This window comes from Aricia agestis, chromosome 5 (genome assembly GCF_905147365.1).
Source record: "Aricia agestis chromosome 5, ilAriAges1.1, whole genome shotgun sequence".
Lineage (NCBI taxonomy): Eukaryota > Metazoa > Arthropoda > Insecta > Lepidoptera > Lycaenidae > Aricia > Aricia agestis.
In genome coordinates, this window is record NC_056410.1 from 9,656,543 (window position 1) to 9,671,707 (window position 15,165).

The 15,165-nt window shown below is 37.4% G+C and overlaps 2 protein-coding genes across 2 annotated transcripts; both read left to right on the plus strand.

Annotated features, from left to right (window-relative positions):
* On the plus strand, nucleotides 1-11,303 carry LOC121727471 (DNA polymerase zeta catalytic subunit). The gene is made up of 20 exons (XM_042115348.1): nucleotides 1-213; nucleotides 314-447; nucleotides 565-693; nucleotides 901-995; nucleotides 1,103-1,905; nucleotides 2,033-2,201; nucleotides 2,308-2,408; nucleotides 2,494-3,827; nucleotides 3,909-4,022; nucleotides 4,142-4,826; nucleotides 5,529-5,720; nucleotides 6,167-6,287; nucleotides 6,560-6,804; nucleotides 7,268-7,425; nucleotides 8,363-8,500; nucleotides 8,837-8,974; nucleotides 9,452-9,636; nucleotides 9,977-10,204; nucleotides 10,687-10,903; nucleotides 11,121-11,303. The coding sequence occupies exons 1-20, from the start codon at nucleotides 195-197 to the stop codon at nucleotides 11,280-11,282; spliced, it is 5,367 nt and encodes a 1,788-aa protein (XP_041971282.1). The 5' UTR covers nucleotides 1-194; the 3' UTR covers nucleotides 11,283-11,303.
* A 1,492-nt stretch (nucleotides 11,304-12,795) lies between these two features.
* Nucleotides 12,796-15,034, plus strand: LOC121727091 (the record flags this gene model as incomplete). The annotated part of the gene is made up of 5 exons (XM_042114767.1): nucleotides 12,796-13,363; nucleotides 13,486-13,608; nucleotides 13,723-13,869; nucleotides 14,211-14,432; nucleotides 14,789-15,034. Coding segments are annotated over exons 1-5 (1,206 nt in total), but the record flags the coding sequence as incomplete, so codon positions are not given.
* Between the last annotated feature and the right edge of the window lie 131 nt (nucleotides 15,035-15,165).

A 15,165-nucleotide genomic window follows, 5' to 3' on the forward strand; every position in this document is an offset into this window, starting at 1 on the left:
TTTTCATAATAACCAAAAGTATATTATATTATAACACCTATACGTTTATAGCTGAATAATGTCATCTCATGGGCCTTTCTAGCTTTCCGTACATTTTCAGTTAGTTTTGGCTAAGGAAGTCACAAATCGAAACTCACGAAATGATTGAGTTTCTGTATTTATTTCCCCAGTTGTCTCCCTAAGAATACTGTAAAATGACTTCAATAACTGAAGGTAATTTTAAGTTGTTTTACTTTATAATTCTTAACAAAATTTTGCAAAATATTTCATAATATTTCTTAACTATAATAATTATTTATTGTGATAATTTCAGAATCACCAACCAATTTCACTGATACAAACCCAAAGTTTTCTGTACGCGTAGTTGTATGCGATCATTATACCACCAAACCTGTACCGGGGCTTGATGTAATTTACTCTGAATTTCGAGGGTCTGATATAAAGCAGGTAATTTGAACAATTAAATTCTAGTTTTTACTAAGTATTATCTTAAATTATTCTTCAAAACTTATTTAAAATGATAGTATAGTAAGAAACCTACAGTATTTGTATTAATGTCATCAGGTACCTGTGCTACGAGTATTTGGATCAACACCAGATGGAAAAAAGGCATGCTTACATATCCACGGAGTTTTTCCATATTTTTATTTACCATGTCCAACTCCAAACCCAGAACCCCGGTTACTTTATCAGGTATGATTTTGGTGATATCAAATTTTTTCTATGTATAATATTTTTATTTTTTAGTATTTGCCCATTCATGAACCTATTGCAGAGTAGAAGATTACAAAGTTAAGTCATATCAATATTTCACCAGGCTTTATCTCACCATGATAGCAAGGCAGTTGAAACTTGAAACCCAACCAATATAAAAAATATTGTTTTCTGTTTTTATTTTAGATTGCCGCAAGCTTGGACAAAGCTATTAATATTGCTATGAAACAAGCTACTTCTGTTACTCAGCATGTGTATAAAATATCTCTAGTCAAAGGATTGTAAGTAAAAGTAACTGATATTAAACCTTATTAAATTCTAAGCAATTATATGTATGCAATGCATATGATGTTTTAATAATATTATATTATTTTTCTACTTTTTGCAGGCCATTCTATGGATTTCATGATAAAGAACATTTATTTTTAAAAATATTTTTGTATAATCCTGGTCTTATAAAACAAGCAGTTGAACTCTGCAGCAATGGTGCAATATCTGGCCAGGTGTTGCAGCCTCATGAGTCCCATCTAAATTTCACATTACAATTTTTCATAGATTTTAATCTCTTTGGAATGAGTAGCATTGATTTGCATCAGGTAATATTCCGAAAGGATGGCATGTCTCAAAAAAGTGATGATATTTTAAGTCCAGAAACCCTAGGTCTGAAACCAGAAAGTGTTTGCTACTATGAAGCAGACTGTGTTGCTTCACATATCATCAACCGTCAAAGGGTAGGAAATGGGGAAGGCATAGAAAACCCTGGCCTGGAAGAAGTATGGAAGCAGGAATCAGAAAGACGTAAACAATTGAATGTGTCGATGGCGTCCAAATCATTATCTCAGGGAAGATTAAAAAGTGAGGAAACAGACTCTCACTATAAACACGAAAGTTTATTCAATCTCAAGATATCCCAGTTGATAGAGAAACCTGTAGAAATATTGGATACTGATACTATAGCTACTGACATTGTACATTATCCAGCTGAAACACAGGAAGGCTCTCAGATATTAAATGCCACTGATATCAGCACACATGTTAGCGAGCATATGCTTAATTCTTCAGTCACACCTTCATTTCCTAAGAGAATTATTAATCAATCGCATAATACCTCTGAATCATTAGATAATACAGTAGTAGATGAAGACATTGCATTGAACAGTAGCTTTTCATTACAATACAGTCAAATATTATGTAAGTATTACCTCATATTCAAAGTAAAGACTTTATAATACTCAGAGAGAGACTTTACAATATGTAAGCACTAAGTACACTATTTTTTTGTTGGATATTATGTATTGAGCTAAGCTTTTGTTTGTAGTGGACAATGAAGATTTAGAACTCGTTGACATGCTGCAACACCTAGATGAAAGACCCATTGAGGATGACAGTATAATGGGAACACAGAGGAGAGAAGAATCTGATGAGGAGTTAGATGATGTTGAATATTCACATATCTACAATGATGACACCATTGTATTGGAAAGAGGGTAAGAGTGACAGTAACTTATAATATCTAATAGCATACCTGCTTGCAATTCATAGCTATTAATATTATCTAAATAATCTAAAGAACTTTCAGTTCATTCATTCCAGTAATGAAGATAATGATGAAAGTGAAGATTTGACATCCTGGGATGATTCATTTTGGGAAGGTGCAAATATACCGCAGTTGGACGGAGCTTGCGACGATGATCGTAAGTTTTAAATTAAAATTTTTATCCTTTTAAAGCTTTTTAAATTTTGAAAATAATAAAAACACGATACTATGTTGTTCTTTAGATGTAAAGAAAGTAAGAAAAAGAAAAATGAGACCATTTAAACTTGGATTATCTCGACCAAAAGCAAAGAAAAACAAAACAGAAAAAATAATAAACGACCAACTTTCGTCCAGCCCTGTAAATAATGCGGAATGCGGATGCGAAGAGAAGGAATCAACAATTACAGTCAATAAAGAGGATGGATGGTCAAGTAGTATAGATGATAATGATGATGATGAAATTAATGTGTCCAGAGAAATCGATATTGATAGTATATCCAGTTGCCATATAAGGGCAAAGAGTGTATCACAAAGTCAATGCAGTAATGAATCCATTTCCATTCTTCATCATGTGGCACAAAGTATTACACAAAAAGATAACAGTGAAGATCCTGATAGTAAAATTAAAATCAAAGAAGAGAATATAGGTATAGGTAAAGATAAATTAGTGAATAGGTTAGAAAATTTTGAACACATAGAAAATAACATTAATTTTAAAAATATTGAACCAGTAGCTGGTCCGTCCCGTCCATATAATAGAGAAATAAATAAAACTTATTTTAATATTTTATCTGATAGTGATTCTTCTCCTGATGAAAATGAAGTTGGTATTAAAAGTTTCTATGACACATCAAAAATTTTTGATATAACTGATACTGATTTAACGGATGAAAGTATTGCCCATAATTTTAGCTCTAACGAAAAACACAGTGTTCATGTAAAAGAAGAATTAAATACAACGATGAATACATGTAACTATAATCATAGTATGTCACTATCAAACTCAAATACATGTATATCAGAAATGAAAATTGAACCTCCAACAATGAGTACACTGAAAGTTATAACACCAAAAATAAAGCCTCCTAGTAAAATGGATGTTTTGAATACTATAGAAAAATATTCTATTCCGAAAACAAGGAATCCGGAACCCCATTTCTCAAACTACAAAGATGTCGGAGATAAAGTTGAATTGGGTCATGTAACATTAAAAGTTAAAAGTAAATTTGCACAAGATCAAAAACCCTTCGAAAGAGTTCATAATACTACAACAATTGAAGAATGGAGACACCTGTTGTTTTTACAAACTAATGACATAAGCGAGGAAAATTCTAAAGCGATAGATCTACAGCAAGTACTCGCTAGTAATAGATCTTGCATTTTAACACCCGTGAAACGCGCACCTACTACAGCTGAAGTTACAGAATGGTTAGAGCAAAGGAACGAAGCCAATGATAATAAATCTCACACTGATGAAACAGAATGTAAGATTGTAGAAGAAATTGATAATTCCCAGGCAATAGGTCTTAACGAAACTGAAATTAATAATAGCCTGAGTCTAGAATCAAGTAAAAAGGTAGGCAAAAGACACTTTAAATTCACTGAACATATTGTGATAAATCATGCATCAATCAACAGTTTGTTTAATTGTTTTCAGGATATAAACGATTTGAATACAACAATGCAAGTTACTATGCAACCCGATGGATCGTTTCTTTGCTTTGGTAGTAGTGAAAATACTAATAGAAACACATGTACGCCAATTTTGGAGGTGAATAACATACATTATGTTATTACTATAGAAACAAAGAACAAGAATTAAATAATATTAATCTTTATCGTTTCTGTATTAATAATAATAATTAAGTACTACAATCTATACATTTGCAGATGGACTTTCTCACAATCATGATTCTTGAAGTTCACACGGATGTTCGCGGAGATTTGAACCCCGACCCGGCGCGGGACCAAATCAAAGCGTTGTTTGTCACCGTCTTCAACGACTGCCCATCAGATCACACGCTTCAGAGATACATCACACAAGTATTCGTGGCCGACACGAAGGACGGCTTCAAACAGTTCGATAGATGCACATTCAGATACGATATATCCTATTTCAACACCGAACATGAAATACTAGAGAAACTTGTAGACTTCGTGAAAATACATGATCCCGATATTATGTGCGGGTACGAAATAGAAATGAACTCGTGGGGATACGCCGTAGAGAGGTCCCAGATGTTGGGAATGGAAATGGTGAGGGAGCTCTCTCGAATAACGGACAAAAATCGGCAAAAACGTTGGCGTCACGATGACAAAGAACTGGAGGGGAGAGTCATCGGTCGAATAACTTTCAACGTCTGGAGATTGTTTCGCTACGAGTTGGCGTTATCGAGCTATAGTTTCGAGAACTGTATGTACGAGATATTGAAAGAGAGGGTGCCGACTTACAATCATGCGCAGTTGGCTGAATGGTGGGACCACGAGTCGAGAATGTTCAGATGGATACCCATGGAGCACTACCTAACAAGACTGTCGGGCACGTTAAGAATGCTAGAAAAATTGGATATAATCAGTAAGTACATACTAATCTGTACAAAAGTACATACTAATCTGTACAAAAGTCGCATAATAAATTTGGCACAATTTTGGGTTTACGTGATGGCTTTTGATGAAACTTGCAGTACTCCCTAAGTTGTATCTAGTACAACAATTAAAGAATCACTTAAATCGGATTTGTGACAACAAGACGAGTACATACTTTTTCTCGACATTTCGGCCGTGTTGCAACGGCCGTGGTCACGAGGGGACTCTCACTGTACTCGTAGTAGCATTACTACTTAAATAAGTCGCGTTAAGTCCCGATTAAAAAGTTTAATTATAATGCAACGCGAAAGTTTAAAATGTTAAGACAATAAAAACCGGAGATATGCAACCACAAACATAATAACATATATATATATATATATATATATATATATATATATATATATATATATATATATATATATATATATATATATATATATATATATATATATATATATATATATATATATATATATATATATATATATATATATATATATATATATATATATATATATATATATATATATGTTATTATGTTTGTGGTTGCATATCTCCGGTTTTTATTGTATTCATACACGAAAACTTGGCAGTTCTCGAAATATTATTTAATATGTTATATGTACATACGATCAAGTTGATAACCTCTTTTTTTTAATTGGTAAAAATAATGTAATTTATTACACAGATCGTACATCAGAACTGGCTCGGCTGTTTGGTCTGCAGTGGTGGGAGGTGCTGTCTCGAGGTTCGCAATTTCGGGTAGAATCCCTCATGCTGAGAGCGGCCAGGCCTCTGAACCTAGTGGCCCTCTCGCCAACTGTCAAACAGAGAGCTGCCATGCGAGCGCCTGAATGCTTGCCGCTTATATTTGAACCAGGTATATTTAGTGTATTGAGCTTCTTGTAAAAAAGGAACAGCTAGGAGAAAAAGTGAATCGAGAAAAGGTAGGTAGTGCCCTTGCGCATCTTCGCGTGGCTCATTAAAGAACATAATATATAATAAAGACTTTGTGAAAATTTCATGTCCCTACCTGTTGCGATTATTGATATCAAGCAAAAAAAAACAAAAAGAATCATGTTTGACGTTTGTTGTATGGGAGCCTCCCTTACATAATAATCTTATTTTGTTTTTAGTATTTGTTATTGTAGCGGCAACAGAAATACACAATCTGTGAAAATTTCAAAAGTCTAGCAGTAGCGGTTTTTGAGATACAGCCTGGAGACCGACAGACAGATGGACAGACATCGAAGTCTCAGTAATAGGGTCCCGTTTTTACCCTTTGGGTACGGAACCCTAAAAAGTAAATAAAATTGTTGCTTTCAGAATCTCGTTTTTACACTGATCCAGTGATCGTATTAGACTTCCAAAGTCTGTACCCGTCGATGATGATAGCCTACAACTACTGCTTCTCAACGTGTGTAGGTCGCGTACAGAATATCAATGGGTATGTAAAATTTATCTTAATCTGTCTAATGTCTTTATTTCGGGTTAGTTAGGGGTCTGGGCCGTGGCGATTGCTAGACATGTGAAATAAGTAGTTAAAGAATCGTTTAAACTTTAGTGCCATGTAAACAACTTAATTATACATTCAAATATAATAGTTATAAAAGTATAACAAATGTCAAATAGTAATTTTGTTTATCGTCCATACATGTACATACGAATACCTTCTTATTTTATATGTTAACCACTACCCTGCTCTTACAATAATTGTAGTGATGCTCCCTACGAATTTGGCGCTTGGAAGCTGCGGATACCTAAAGCGAAACTACAGGCACTGGGCAAGAACGGCCTCATACATTGGTCGCCGGTGGGAGTGGGATTTGTGAAACCTTCGGTGCGGAGGGGCGTTCTACCGGCACTGCTACGAAGGATCCTAGCTGCAAGACAAGCTGTTAAAAAGGGAATGAAACTGCAGACAGACGAAAATGTCAAGAAGGCAATGCATTCACGACAGCTAGGTAAGTTTGAGCGTAGTAAAGCTATGTATGTAGTCCATAACATTCCTCGTGGTATACTCAATATTTACCAACTATTAAAAAAAAACATTTTTCTATTTACAAATCCTAGCACAGAGTAAACGACAAAACTTACAATAACAGCCTTCTTTTTTAAATTCGCATGAAAAACAAACCTTCAGTGCCATTCATTGGGCACGCTGCAGCGAATACTACCCAGGCGAGATACCAGCGTTCTGTGCTTTATAAACTCGCTAGATTTCGCTAAAAAAACGTTGCGTTTGCGTAACCGCCACATGTCCGCGTCGTCTTCGGTGCGCAGCCGCGCCGTGTTGCGACATTTTTGCTGCTCGCTCTGCTCTAAAGCTGCTTACCAACTGCTTGTATGATGAGGGCCTTAAGACCACAATATTAATTATACCCCTATAAAAATGTATAATAAAGGTGCTTTTGATTTATTTATTAGGTCTGAAGCTGATAGCAAACGTGACGTACGGCTACACGGCGGCCAACTTCAGCGGGCGCATGCCGTGCGTCGAGGTGGGGGATAGTGTGGTCGCTAAGGGCCGCGAGACACTCGAGCGGGCCATCAAGTTGGTGGCTAGTGGACGGTGGAATGCTAAGGTATCATTAACATTATAGGAATTGGTTCATAGGCGGATGGCGGACTTACTCCATTTAGTAGGGTTAAGTCAAGGAAAATATTATGTCAATCATGATCTTGCCTATTGGTTAAGCTTTGACATTACTCACCCAAATTGCTTAGGTCTGCCGACTACCTATGATTATTTTTTTCTTACAGTACTTCCATAAATCACGCAATTTTTTTCACAGGCTATTTAGGCTAAAGGCAAAACCGCACTAGGTGACATAATCACAGAATACATAATTAGTACCTTACGGTACAGAAGTTTCACTCCCGAGTTTAGGTATGATAAACGCAAGCGTCCGGTCACCGGGCTAGTCTCAATAGGCTGGCACTTTTGTATTCTGTGGCTGAGCGACTCGCGCGCTCGCCGTCCGGCCGCCACGCCGCCGCTCGCTTGACAGCCCTGGCAGATTGAAGCGAGACGGCAGACAGTTATTGTACTATGAACGCTAAACGCACTGCAAAAGGTTGAAATTAGGTTGTTTTCCACAATAGTAGGTAAATATCTCGGCGATTTCGCGCCGTTTGTATGGAAGTGAGACAGGCCTGACATAATGCTGCAGCTGAGCGTCGCGACGCTTTACGTTTCATAGTATTGATGTCTAGTGTCGCATAGCTCCACTGCCTGCTACATAGTGCGGCTTAAGTGTAGCTCATAAAATTTCATACAAAGAATATTTGGCCAAGTCGCGTAGCTACGCTGCAGCGTGCCACGTGCAATCTCACCTTTAAGTTGCACGTCCATCGGATGGGAATCGGAGCGGACGGATATGTTGCTTAGTATTGATTTCTATGGTACTGCGTGAACTCGAACGTCATTTCTGCGCTTGACAAAAAGATGACGCTCCGTCCGCACCGTACGCTCCGATTCCGACGCGGTGGAGGCGCAGCTTAAATAACATTTATTGTTAGGTGGTGTACGGCGACACGGACTCGATGTTCGTGTTGGTGCCGGGAGGGACGCGCGCGGACGCGTTCGCCATCGGCCAGGACATCGCCGACGCCGTCACCGCCGACAACCCCTCGCCCGTCGCGCTTAAACTAGAGAAGGTAACTACTATTGAGGGTTCATGACGAAACCACCACGCCGCTTCGTGTAGGTAAGTCGGCCATGCAACAGGCTATCGATTAAAAATGTTGTATAGAAAATTGTACACACATTTGGGTACCATAAAATGACTCCTATTGAAAACCAGGCGTGGCGGCGTCCAACACCGAAATTTACTTAATTACAATATTTACGCAGCGTTGAGCGTATACGGTATAAGTTATTAACTCAAGGTCCTTTATCTTTGTCTGCCATATTGTGACTTTTCCAATATTCAGACAAAGATATAAGCAGAAGAATCAAAAAGTTTAAGAAGTTTTATTACTTATTTGGTGCAGGTGTACCAGCCGTGTATACTTCAGACGAAGAAGCGGTACGTGGGCTATATGTATGAGAGCGTCGACCAGCCACACCCTGTATACGAGGCCAAGGGCATAGAGACGGTGCGAAGGGACGGATGCCCCGCTGGAGTTAAGGTAAATCCAGTAGCGGCGTTAGGGGGGATGACGCTGGGCGACCGCCTAGGGCGCCGGATAAAAAGGGGCGCTCAAGGCAAACAAAAGGGGCGCCGAGGTTATAAAAGCCACATAAACAGGCATACGTGCTACAATTACTACTAATAATAATTACCAGTCACCGTTTGATCGCTGACCTCCCAAGAGTCGTCGCCCCGTATGACGTACCCGTTTCGCCCACTTTACACCCTTTCAAGACCTCAAAAATTGAACTCTGCCTTTTTTGCCGAGCAACACTAGTCTCGAGCGGCCTGCCATTTGATTATGGATAGGTAGAAAATTGTTTTTATTGTTTTTATTGGTTTTTTAATTTAAAGTTTGTTCGAAGTTTATTTTGAAACTGTACAAAATAGGCGATCCTATAACTGCTGTCTGCTAATGGCGGGTACATTATGTACGACAACCTTATGTGTTCATACAATAAATGATTTTGTGCAGCTGCTCCAGAGCGCGCTATGCGAGCTGTTTAGTACCGGAGACGCGTCGCGCGTGAAGCGGCTGGTGCAAGCGGCGCTGGGGGGGCTAGAGACCGCCGCGCCGCTCGACCTCGTGTTCACGCGCGAGTACCACGGCCCCACAGGGTACCGCCCCGGCGCCGCCGCCCCGCCCAACGAGATCGCAAAGTAATCATTTTGTATTAGGAACATTGAGTCATAGGCAGATACGGATCGTTTCATATTTTTTTTCATTTTTGTATCAGTAATCAGTCATCATTTATTTGCAGTAAAAATGGTTACACAAGATGTTTACAATAGTAATAGTTCTAACACTTACGTTGTGTTAGAACTATTACTATTGTAAACATCTTGTGTTTACAAGTAAGTTCTAACAGTATGAATGATGTATAAGCGAGCCTCGGCGTCACGAGGGAAACTCGTGACGCCGCACACTGTATAAAGGATTTTGTTTTGCCATAAACATACCTGTAGTATAAAGAACAAATTCACAAATGTAATTTGACAGACGGCTGGTGTCGCGCGACGGGCGCGCTGCGCCGCGCAGCGGCTGGCGTGTGCGGTGGACGGTGTGCGCGGGCGCACCGGGGGAGCCACTGGTACGCCTGGCGCGCACGCCCGCCGAGCTCCTGCGAGACCGAGGCCTGCGCCCGCACGTCACTTACTACGCTGCCCGCGCATTGTTGCCGCCGCTTCACCGCTGTCTTTCCCTTTTGGGTCTCGATGTTTTTAAATGGTGGGTGCACTGTGTATTCTATTAGGTACTTTTATTTTATTTATTTATTTCATTACATCTAAAGTTTATAATTCTGACAAAATATTTTCTTTAACCCGTAACCGAGTTGTGTAGATAATATACAAGAAGTTCTCTTATTTTAAAAGATAAATGAGTCACAAAAGGAAGACAAACATTATCTATGGCTACCTACTAACGTATTTAACACAATAATTATCAACTAAATTACACAAAACACAAGTTACAACGTAGTAGCCGAGCGATCCATCATACTCCGCGCTCACGCCAAGGCGCGCGGCTCGGAAAATAGCTGATAGACTGCTCAGGACAAGTAAACTAGTTTGTTTAATGAGTATAATATAGGGGTGCTCCTTATCCGCAAAGTATGTTTTGAGTATATATTGCTGCGTATCCACACGAAACACAAAAACTGCGTGGATAAAAGTATGAGTATGAGGGTAAGCTACACTAACAACGCGCAGGTGGAACGAGATCGGTTGCAACCGCGAGGCACAGTCGGAGCGAGTGTGCGGGGGCGGCGGCATCGCGCGGTACATGCGGCGCGGGCGATGCGTGCTGTGCGGCGCGCGGGGCTGGCGCGCGCTCTGCGACAGCTGCGCGTCAACACCCATGCAGACAGCTGCAGCACTCGCCGCTAGGGGCGCGCGCGCAAGGGCTCTCCTGCAATACTGCTATACGGTACGGTATTATCAAGCAAAAAAATAATTATTAATTAGTATAAGTACTATAGTCTGTCAAGAAAGTGAAGAAATTAAAAAGTGGCAACATCGTAGTGTCATCCCTTTAAAATCAATCTAAGAAAAAAGGAATGACACTACGATGTTGCCACTTTTTAATTTCTTCACTTTCTTGACGGACTATACGTAATTAATGACGTATTATTTTCTTTTTACAGATATGTCAATCATGTTGTGGGCACCGTCAGTATCAGCAATGTGAAAATACCGAGTGTCCCGTATTATGGAGAAGAGTATCGGCACGTGAAAAACTTGACCAACTGCAAGATATTTTAATGAATTTACCGAATAGTTACAATAGAGAATCACTCGAATTTTAATTAATTTACGGAATTGTTACTATAAAGAATTTTAATTATTTTTTAAATAATGTTTCATAATTTATTCATACTGAACATTTTAAGAACAAAAGAACTCTAGAAAATTACAAAAACTCGAATGAAATAGACGCTAAGGTTGGGTTGCACCAGAGGCGTGGTTAAAGTTAAAGTTATGGTTATAGTTAAGACTGAACTACTGACTACTTGGGACCAACTAACTTTAACTGTAAATTTAACTTTGGCTTTAACTTTAACTACAATGCAAAATACTATAACCATAACTTTATCTTTAACTTGAACTTTAACCACGCCTCTGGTGCAACCCAACATAAGGCAAATTTAACTTTAACCTTAACTTTGATCGGAGAAATTGACAGATGACAGCTGGACCAACAAGGTTATAAATGAACGTGGGCGGGGGCGCTGCTGGTAAAGGAGAACTGTCAAAGATGGCGTTTTTGTATGATGACAGCGTTAGTTCCTTTTTTCGCCACGTGCATTTAAAACCTTGTCAAGCTCTATGGTTATGGTTAAATATGGCGTCTTGAAGGCGTCCATTTTTAACCAAAGATTTGACATTTTGCAGTAGTATATAGTAAAAGTTACAGTTAAAGTTAGTTGGTGCAACCCAACCTAAGTAGTCATTATATTATATTTTAATTCAACTCATACTGCATACAGGCAGTGGCGGCCTTAGGAAGTTGCGAACAGGCAATTCGCCCGGGGCTTCGCGTCAAGCAAAAGGTCATAAAGTGGCATTTTATTGGAATTTTTAGCGGTAATGTCCCGGTGTCGGCGGCGATGGATAGACGGCCAAAGGGCCTCGCAAGGACCTGCCGCGGCTTCCTGGGGCCTCGGCCGGTATTAGGTAAGGCCGCCACTTCATAGTATGAAGTGGCGGCTGACTGGCCGGACTGGCATAGTATGAAAGGCTAAGCTTTGTAGCCTGTATGAAGTTCATTCAGGCTACAAAGCTTAGCCTTTATGATTATGAGACTTAGATTATAAAAGAAAAGCACTGTTTTTTTGCCAAGCTATGAAGTTTAAAAAAAACTAATTCATAATCTATGGCATATGTCAAAACTCAAAAGAAGATGACGAGAGTTTTTGGGAGAATGTGAAAGAGTGATGTTGTGTTTTTATATTATTTTCCTAAAATTGTGTTATCTGGGTTTTTAATGTGTAATATTGGTAGGATATTAACCATTAAATATTCGTTATCGTGCACAAGTGTGGGAGAGTGATGTAATAACCAGAAACGTGCTCTTTTGTGTTCCCTCCAAAACTCCATCAAAAGTTTCAGTAAAGCGTCCTACCACTTTACTGAATCGACCGACTTGACTTCTTGACTTTATACTTAGACTTTGACTAGACTTTAGACCTGACTGACCTGACGATAATATATAAAAAATTGTATTATAGAATATTGTTTTACCGCCATAATATTATACTCGACACTGGCCATGGTTATAGCCAAAGTGCCATTATATGAAAAAAAAAAAAAAAAAGATGACGAAGTTAATTTGTATTTGTGATTTCCACCGTCCACGGTGATTTCTAGAGTAAATATTAAAATTTATACAAGTTACAGTGCCGCATTTCATAGCTATCCAATGGATATTGATACAGTGAACAATATAAAATATCTCGTAAATTTGTGTCTGTTGCCAAAGCTTAATAAAGACTATGAAGAAAGTGATAACCATCCGGAGATTGTTGTTCGTAACAAATCCTTAGAACTTAATGTTGATAATCTGGAAAAGGCATTAGAATCGGTAGACTTATGCAACGAAAATGCAGGTCCTATCATAGCACACCTGTTAATCTTATATTTAGAACTAAATAGTACAAGTGCCTGGAACGATGACATATGCAATAAAGTATCTAAGAGAATTAACCTTATTTTTTTAAATTACTTTAATTTATCACTACATTCTATTTTGTATAAAGATGGTATTTACAATAGTCAAGAAATATTTAATATTTGTATAGAAGAGCTCCATATGAAGCTCACCTATGATAATTTTAAAAAATATCCTGGCCAAATTGAAGTATATAGTACATTAATTAAAGATATAAAGGTGAGAACAATTAACACTTTTAATACATGACTCATTCATGAATTTATATAAATTTAAAGATTTACTTGACTTCAAGTTCACTCACTTTGTAGATCTATTTATTAAAATACAATATTTTTCAGAAATATCAAATAACTATGAGGCCCTCATGTGTGATGCCGCTGTCTCTATTACTAATGGATGATTATGTTAACATAAATAAGCAAAATGGATTAGAATGCTGTTTGCGGATTCTAGAATGTCTGGTTAGTTATGCATATAATATCTCCATTTTAATTTATCAATGATTGTATAATTATATTCTATTGATTGAAATCTCCTAGCTTATGAAATCTTTTAGAATAACACATTTTTTATAGGACATCAACAGCTTTGAAGGAGGAAACTATTATGAGGTGATACATAGAACTCTTAAAAAACTACTGTATGATAAAGAAATAAAAATCACACAACTTACACATTGCTGTTTACTGGAATTATGTAAATTGTTTCCATGTGATGAAAAGGTATGTTAGGTACTTAAAGACTTAATATCTGTGGACTTGGCTTTTATGTCCAAATATTTTTTATGAAAAAAATGACATTCCTCATCTTGCAGGGGAATGTCTGTTATATTTGCAGCAACCATTTTAACACCTCCATCGTGGGTATCGCAGACACAATAGATTTTCAATTGTTATGCGACAGCCGCTTGGGGATTGATGGGTTTAATAAAAAAATATACAGTTCATTATTTTAATCCCTCGATCATGGATTCGTGGAAATATATTGTTATTGCGGTCGAATGTGACCGCATGGGAGTTGTAGCATTAAATAAACTTAACGCAATTATTAATTTATTTTACAGGATAAGAAGTTTGATGATCTTTATTGTGTGTTGATTGAGCAATTAACTATGGAGTCAAACTTGTACAGAAAATCTGAGTGCCTAAGATTTTTAAAAAGCCTGATATCTATGCACAAAACGAATTGTATTAGTCGAAGTGGCATCAAAGTGGCTATGTGTGACTGTTTAGATATTTGTACTGAATATTCTGTAGCTGAAATATTATTACATTCAACCTTACAGGTATTATATTTTTACGTCATATTAAAATATGTACTATCGAAGAGATTGATTCATAGGCAACTGACTGAGCAACATAATTTGGTTGAATTATATGATATGATTAAATGAATTAAATGTAATTTGTGATCCGTTAGCTGGGTTTGATAAAACACTTCTAAATTGCATAGGTCTGCCATTGGCCTATAAATGAACTTCTCTGATAGTACTTACATTTCATTATACATTTAGTATTTTCTTATGCCGACTGTATGTGCGCCGTAGACTCGATCACACAAAACGTGTGCCGTCTGCGATCTCCCTAATACTGTAAAAAATATATATAAATTACTTAATAGGTTTTATGTAAAATTTTACAGTGCCTTAAGGAATGGATAAAATATTGTTGGTGTGTGTGGAAGTTTCCAAAAGACCACAAAATGATGTCAGTACTGTTGAAACTTTTATATACATGCAAAAACGAAGAGTTGATAAAAGTTATTCAAGATATTTTTCTAACTCTTTATAGCTTGTGCTCCAATATTGAACAAGAACAAATACTATGTGAAATTCAAAAAAATTTAAATAGTTTGCCAGAAGATTATTGTAAAAAGTTAACAGAAATAAAAACTAAATTTAAAACATAAATTGTAAGTTTTATTTCTTATTTTGGTTACTTTAAATATCACCATGTTTTATTGCATAGCATATATAGCATACATTTATTTTGGGAGTGGAAGGTACTTCCAAGTCCCAT

Coding starts and splice junctions, on each gene's coding strand:
- LOC121727471 (XM_042115348.1), top strand. Junction 4,023..4,141: donor CATGTACGCCAATTTTGGAG/GTGAATAACATA, acceptor ATACATTTGCAG/ATGGACTTTCTCACAATCAT. Junction 4,827..5,528: donor AGAAAAATTGGATATAATCA/GTAAGTACATAC, acceptor TTTATTACACAG/ATCGTACATCAGAACTGGCT.